General features: G+C 31.9%; 1 protein-coding gene across 1 annotated transcript; it reads right to left on the bottom strand.

Annotated features, from left to right (window-relative positions):
- Nucleotides 1-4,125: 4,125 nt before the first annotated feature.
- LOC11436902 (cytochrome P450 76T24) lies at nucleotides 4,126-6,109 on the bottom strand. The gene is made up of 3 exons (XM_039827341.1): nucleotides 5,827-6,109; nucleotides 4,862-5,787; nucleotides 4,126-4,761 (listed from the first exon to the last, which is right to left on the bottom strand). The coding sequence occupies exons 2-3, from the start codon at nucleotides 5,768-5,770 to the stop codon at nucleotides 4,153-4,155; spliced, it is 1,518 nt and encodes a 505-aa protein (XP_039683275.1). The 5' UTR covers nucleotides 5,771-5,787; nucleotides 5,827-6,109; the 3' UTR covers nucleotides 4,126-4,152.
- Between the last annotated feature and the right edge of the window lie 1,705 nt (nucleotides 6,110-7,814).

Raw genomic sequence — 7,814 nt, forward strand, 5'->3', positions numbered from 1 at the left:
AGAATGATTATTAGAGAGTGGTTAAAAAGAGAGTGTTCGTAACATTTCTCAAGATGAAATGGATAGTTTTGAGTTTTAGTTCTTGCACATGTATGTATTGATTCTTATTGGTTCAACCAACTAGTACAAATTATAACTCAAAATAATAAATCGATTTTAGGATTTGACTTTTGGTTCTTGCATTCTTATTGACTCAAGCAACTACAACCTAAAAGATGACATGAATTTTGCTTCTTTCACCTTTATCTTGGTTTTTGTTTCTTGCATCTTTATCGTTTCTGTTGGAACACTAGTTAAATCTAATTAGAAAATTGGATAAGAAAAACACAATATAAGAACTAGTGTGAGCGTGTGACTTAAAAATGTCCCATATTGGTGAGCTACACCAACTAGAAAGTGTTTATATAAGGGTATAGTGACCTCCAAGGGTGTGCCCTTGGGGTACCCACTTTTGTGAACGGGTGAACGCTTACAAAAACATATATATCACACGCGCGACGCCGCCGTCCGACCGAACCGGGCCGGGCTTGGATCGTGGGTGGAAAATAATATATATTTTTTTGTCACTTGAAAATGATAAATTAATTATTTAATTAATCTAATCATTATTATCCGACCCGATCCAAAACGAGTATCCAGAAGTTTCCGGATATATCCAATTAAGAAACAAAAATGCGTTTGCTTAAGGAGAGCTCGCCCCCCTCATTCTTCACACCGAATTCCACAGTCGATGATTCCTGTGCGATTCCTCTCTTCTCCCTTCGACTTGTGTTAACGAGTCATTCTTCTGCTTCTACTCCTTTCTGTCCCTTTCGGTTTCGAATAGAGCGGCTACGTACCGTATTGAATAGTTTTAATCAAACGATTAAACTATATTTCGAGGTGTATATCTACGAGTGATTGTATACTGTGCAGTATATAATCGTAACAGTGATCTGGGCTGTTTATCCTGGAGACGGCGTGGTTGTTAGTCTACCTTGCACAACTTGGATAGTGCCGCGAAACGTCTTAAAAGAGCGACCTGGTCGTGACTTAACCCGGTAATTCCTTTGGCAGTACTAATTTCAAAACCAACAGTTTCTTATTGTTTCAAGCAACTACAATCCAAAAGTTCAAATGCATTTTGGGTTTAATTTATGGGTTTGATGCATATACTCAGAAACCCAAAAATAATTATAGAAGAAATTGTTGATGAAAAAAAATTGTAACTATCATTTCTTTCTTCTCTGATTTGGGTTTCAATTTTTTTTTAAGATTGCCAAAATCTCCATTCTTTATTTCTCTAGTAGTTGATTGGCTTTTGTTTGTCTAAGATTTTTTTTTGTACAAATCCTCTAAGAATTATTTCTACATGGATATGATTGCTGCCCTTGGTGTTGCCAAAACGTCACCGTCCCCTTGTCTTTTGTGGGGCAGGGGGTTTTGTTTGAAACTCAATTGTGTTGCATAATAAAAAAGTGAGACAACATAACAATAATGAAATTTGGTGGATTCTAAGGCGAGGGATTAGTTAAGTCCCTTACCAATGAACCATAAAAATTAAACAGTTAGATTTAATTAATGATTTTGATAAGTTAAAAATAAAAATGAGAGCATTTCTAATCACAAACATTTGGACAAAATTTATTACTCCAACAAGATTTTTGTTAAAAATGATAAGAACTATAACTATAAAAGAGATGGAGGGAGTAACTTATACACCAACATGTAGGAACATTGAAAATATGCGCCAATTTACTGGTAAATCGGCACCTACTTTCAATGTCATCACGTGCTACAAGCGTCATTGGTGATGACCATTTTGTAATTGAGTAAATAGTCAATTTTCTCCTGAAATTGTAGTTTTCGTCAATTACCCCTTGAAATTAACAAAACTTCAATTTTTCCATGAAATTGCATAACGGTAATCAATTTACCCCCTTAGCCAAATTTTTCTGTTAACTGTTTACGGTTATGATCAAATACCCCCCCTGAAATTTTGCACTTATGTGCGAAATGCCCCATAAACTTGAATTTTTTTTTTTTTTATCCTTGACTCAAAAGATATTAAAGGCAAACAATTGACAATTATTGATCATATAAATCTTTATGGAATGTATGTTTATGCAGCTATTGGTCATATAAATCTTTATGGAAGATATGTTACTCTCATGTGTTTTAAATATATACATATATAGAAGATTTTTTTTTACACAAGTTGGTAATTATGTTAGAGTATGCGGTCATAAAGTACACAAGTCTTTGATAATTGTGTGTCCATAAAGAAAATTCATAGGTTAATATCTGCAGAAGGAAGAAGAAACAAGACTTAGGTTTGTGAATTTGCAACTTAATTAATGATATAATTTTTATAATGCATGAAATGCCATATCTATTAGCTGCAACATGTTAAATAGATTATGTCATAGACCTTCTGCATGAAGCCGGTATATCACATTGTGCTACAAAGTTATGTGATAGATATCAATTTTCTGCTGCTATGACATTCTTATCTTGGTTTATTTCAACAGCTTGATATCTTTTTAATGTTTGGTTTTTAGTTTTACCTTCTTTGTAAAAAATTTATCTTGCTTCTTTTTAATAAATATGAAATATGAATGAAAAGGCTGCACATGACAAAAGCATGATTTCTTTGGCATATATTCCATAAAGAACTAAAGGGGGGTAATTGAAGTATAGTAAATAGTCAATTTCCCCCCTGAAATTGTAAGTTTCGTCAATTACCCCCCTAAAATTAACAAAACTTCAATTACCCCCTGAAATTGAATAATGTTAATCAATTTACCCCTCCGTCAAATTTTTCTGTTAACTGTTTACGGTTATGATCAAATACCCCCCTGAAATTTTGCACTTATGTGCAAAATGCCCCCTAAACTTAAAAATTTAGATTTTTTTTCTTACCAAAAATCATACATTTAGTTCTTCAAGTAGTATATTGTACCTATTGTCATAAAAATTCTATTCACAAGAAAATGAATGAATATATGCCAAAGAAATCATGGTTTTGTCATGTGCAGTCTTTTCATTCATATTTCATATTTATCAACAAGGAGCAAGATAAATTTTTTACAAAGAAAGTAAAACTAAAAACCAAACATTAAAAAGATATCAAGCTGTTGAAATAAATCAAGGCAAAAATGTCATAATAGCAGAAAATTGATATCTATCACATAACTTTGTAGTACAATCTAATCTATCGGCTTCATGCAGAAGGTCTATGACGTAATCTATTTAACATGATGCAGCTAATATATATGGTATTTCCTGCATTATAAAAATTATATCATTAATTAAGTTGCAAATTCACAAACTTAAGTCTTGTTTCTTCTTCCTTCTGCAGATATTAACCTATGAATTTTCTTTATGGACACACAATTATCAAAGACTTGTGTACTTTATGACTGCATACTCTAACATAATTACCAACTTGTGTAAAAAAAAAGGTCTTTTATATATGTATATATTTAAAACACATGAGAGTAACATACATTCCATAAAGATTTATATGACCAATAGCTGCATAAACATACATTCCACAAAGATTTATATGATCAATAATTGTTAATTGTTTGCTTTTAATATCTTTTGAGTCAAGAATAAAAAAAATATAAATTTTCAAGTGGACATTTTGCACATAAGTGCAAAATTTCAGGGGGATATTTGATCATAACAGTAAACAGTTAACAGAAAAATTTGACGGAAGGGGTAAATTGATTAACGTTATGCAATTTCAGAGGGTAATTAAAATTTTGTTAATTTTAAGGGGATAATTGACGAAATCTATAATTTTAAGGAGGAAATTAACTATTTACTCAATTTATAGGAAAGTCTCACCATTTTGAATCTTTTGTGGTGGGAGTCAGGGATACATAGAAGCAAAAGGGGTTAGGTGATAGACTTTTTGTATCTCTCTATGAGGGTAGGTAGGAACAAGAACTCCGAATAATTTTCTTATAATTTATTTTCAATTCTGGTTATATATATGTGATTTCAAAATGTTGTGTGAAACTTTGCTATTTATTGTAACCCATCTTTCCGTGAATAATTTGGTAGACCATTGAGGTGTGTATTACTTTACGGAAATTCTTATTATAGCAAAACTTTGCATTCCAAAGATTTCCCGAAAGACATGCCAAAATAATGTATATCCACCTAATCAGATGATTTAACTTGAACTCGAAGAGATTGAATCATCTTTAGAGTTATTCCAAATTGCTCCTTCATATTCATGTCTTCTGGCTTTAGCCCATCAGCAAGTGTCCATTCAAAATTGCGTAGAAGAGATGCTACAATCAAATGCATAGTTCTATGAGCTAATGGCAACCCTGGACAAATTCTTTTGCCTGCTCCAAACGGTATAAGCTCAAAATTGCTACCCATATACTTAATGTCACACTCCAAAAATCTTTCAGGCATAAACATATCTGGATTTTTCCAAATGGTTGGATCTCTTCCCATGGCCCACACATTGACTAATATTTGTGCATGTTTTTGCACAATGAAGCCTAATATGCTCACAGTTTCCTCACATTTATGGGGCAGCAATAATGGAGCTGGTGGGTGCAACCGAAGGGTTTCCTTCACAACTGCTTGTAAGTAAGGTAACTTGGAAATATTTGATTCTTCAACAGTTTCATCTTTTCCAATTGCTTGACATAACTCCTTTCTTACTTTTGTTAATTTGTCAGGGTTACGTAATAGCTCCGCCATAATCCATTCAATCGTGCTTGATGTTGTGTCAATACCAGCAACAAACAAATCCTAAGAAAAACATCATTTCCAAGTTCAATTAAATTTAACTTATGGTAACAAAAGAGGAATTCAAGAAAATTAAACTATGCAATGAAAAAGCAACACTAACCAGAAAAAGATGCACCATCTCATTGCGGCTCAATTCATAAGTGCTTTCTCCAATAATATTGTTGCTATTAAGAAGTGAATCCAACACATCATTGAACACCTCAAAATCACCATTGGAAGCTCTTGAACAAATTCTTTCTTCAATAATTCCATTAAAAATATCACACAACTTTTTTATACAATTGGTCATCTTTGCATGCACACCTTGTGGATCAAAAGGACGAAGAATTGGAAAGAAATCTGAAATATTAGGCCTACCAGCTGCTTCCATGTAACTCCAAATAATGTTCTCAAACTCTTGAGACTTTTTATCAGGTTTGGAATCAGCCAAATCAATAGAGAACAAAGTGTTTGAAATTGAATTAAGAACAGTGTTAAAAACAGCCTCACCAATATCAAAAACCTCACCTTTGTTGCTTTTTTCATTCACATAATCCAATAATTCTTGCAACTTTTGTTGGCGAAGGTTTTTTGTTGAGTCAAGCATTTTTTTAGAAAATACATTTGTGGCACAACTTTTCCTTAGTTTCTTCCATAAAGCTAATGTTGGAAGCCACCCAATTGAGAATTTGTCATGATCAACTGCACTAAGTGCATGTGGAACAGTTCTATTAGAGAAGATTTGGGAATTTTCATGTAAGGCTTGTTTGGCTACTTGTGGAGATGAAATTACTATGGTTGTTATTGTTCCTAGTTTTAGTGTCATGATTGGTCCATAGTTTTGTGAGAGTTTTGTGAGTGCCTTATGTGGGTTTTTGCCAAGTTCTAAGATGTTTCCTATGATGGGAAGTGGGTATGGCCCTGGTGGAAGTTTAGTAGAATTTTGGGTTTGGATTAATTTTCTAAGAATGAAGATGAGAATGGTTGTACACAAAGAGGTAATCACTAGTAGAAGTGTTTGGTACTCCATGGCTTATTGTTTTTGGCTTTTCTTTTACATGTATATATTTATAAGAAAAAAAGAGCACTGATAGGGTGTGATATGAGGATAGATACGGTTCCAGTAGTTATAGTGCTAAGGAGATTGGAAGGAGTATGGGTTGTATGATTGGAATAAACAATGGAATAATGATCTTCAACTACTGAAACACAGTCTCATCATTAGATAAAAGATGATTTGAACAAGTGTTTATACGTAAAGGTAATGGTCATCTTAAAATCCAGTTTTATGAGTTGTGTTAAACTCAAAACACAAATTTCAAATTCTTCAAGATCCACATGTTAGGTCACCTAGCATATATATTTAAGCAGCAAAGCAGTAGTCTTGCGTGTGAGGTCGACAAAGAAGATAGAAGAAGAGTCACACATATCAACTTAAATATGTGTTTTTGTTATTGTTTGTGCCATAGGAATGAGAGGTTGGTGAAGCGACAACACATTGCCCTTTAACAATAAATTTAAGGCTAATTTTTTTTTTCTCTAACTATTTAATTGGTATTAGATTGGTCCTCTAACTAAAAATTGATTTATTTCAGTTCTCTAAGTTTCTCACCGTTACTATATTTAGTCATTTCTGTTAGTTTTATTCAAATAAACGTTAGGGTTTGTGTTATGTGGGTCCTCTAACTTTATTTATTAGTATCATTTTGGTCATATGACTAGTTAAGGTATTATGATTAAATAGTGACTGATATTATTAATAACTTTTATGGTTCATATGTATCTGTGAAACAGGAGGTCAAGTACCCACATAACACAAACTCTAACGTTTATTTGAATAAAATTAACAGAAATGACTAAATGTAGTAACGGTGAGAAACTTAGAGAATCGAAATAAATCAATTTTTAATTAGAGGGTAAATCTGATACCAATTAAATAGTTAGATGATCAAATGTAATTAAGTCTAAATTTAATATGAGAAGCATATAGAAGTCCTTGCATTTTAATCATGTTGTCTTTTTGTAGGTATGTTATGTCTAGCGGTGAGAAAGATATAATAAAGAAATATAAAGACATTTAAATTTAATTGGTCAGTTTGAAATAAAATTGATTTGACTGGAAGATTTTGTTTCATCTCTTGATTTTGATCTTCAGAGATTTTTTAGTCATATTTCATTGCCATAAGCTTTTTACTTAGAAATCGGAGAGTCTATTTTGTCTAAAGTCTAAATTCTTCTTCATAGAGTTCTGGGGCTGCTTGTAATAAGTAGATTTTTCCAGTTTTTTTAGCTCATTTTTGAACAAATGGATAGACGACACATATCAAATAATGTTATTTTTTATTTTTAATATAAAGCACTATCTTTTTAATTTTTTTAATTTTAGTCATACATATATCAAATGCCTCGATCTGTCGATGGGTTGCTACCCAAGGTGTTGCCAAAAGGTCACCGCTTGTGAGGCAGGGGGTTTTGTTTGAAACTCAATCGTGGGGTAAGTTTCATAATCAAAAAGTGAGACAACATAAAAATAATGAAATTTTTGCAGTATATGGTTCACAATTGAATACTTCATCCGGTCCTATTTATGAAAAAAATTGAAATTTTAGATTCATTTTGTTTAGAATATAGATCAAATATACTATTTATGCAATGAATCAAAAAAGTCAAATGTTTTTTATAAATAGAATCGGAAAGAGTATCGATGAAGGTGGCACGATTAAGACATTCTCGGAGTTGGAGGCAGGTTGAAAACATGTGTTACTATTTTATAATTAAATATAAAAACATAAATGAAAATAGAATTTACTTTGAGAAAATATTTTTTATTTTTATATCTTAAAATTTATGTTAGTTTTATTGATCAACAATGAGAAAATATATTATTTAAGTGAACAATTGTCTTGGTATACTTTTAAAGGATGAAAATACCAAAAAGTTATTTTCATTATTTACAAGGGTGGATCATCCCTAACTATGATTTTACTCTTTTTTGTTTATTTGAAGGGAACTATCATTTTACCTTCTCTATGTATAAAAAAAATGCTAACAAGTATCGTCAACGCAATTAACGT

Source organism: Medicago truncatula, chromosome 7, assembly GCF_003473485.1.
Source record: "Medicago truncatula cultivar Jemalong A17 chromosome 7, MtrunA17r5.0-ANR, whole genome shotgun sequence".
Taxonomy (NCBI): domain Eukaryota; kingdom Viridiplantae; phylum Streptophyta; class Magnoliopsida; order Fabales; family Fabaceae; genus Medicago; species Medicago truncatula.

Bases quoted from the DNA above. Each gene is read 5' to 3' on its own strand.
- LOC11436902 (XM_039827341.1), bottom strand. From the start codon at position 5,770: ATGGAGTACCAAACACTTCTACTAGTGATTACCTCTTTGTGTACAACC. The intron at 4,762-4,861 runs GTTAGTGTTGCT...TGTTTTTCTTAG, and splicing joins AGATGGTGCATCTTTTTCTG to GATTTGTTTGTTGCTGGTAT.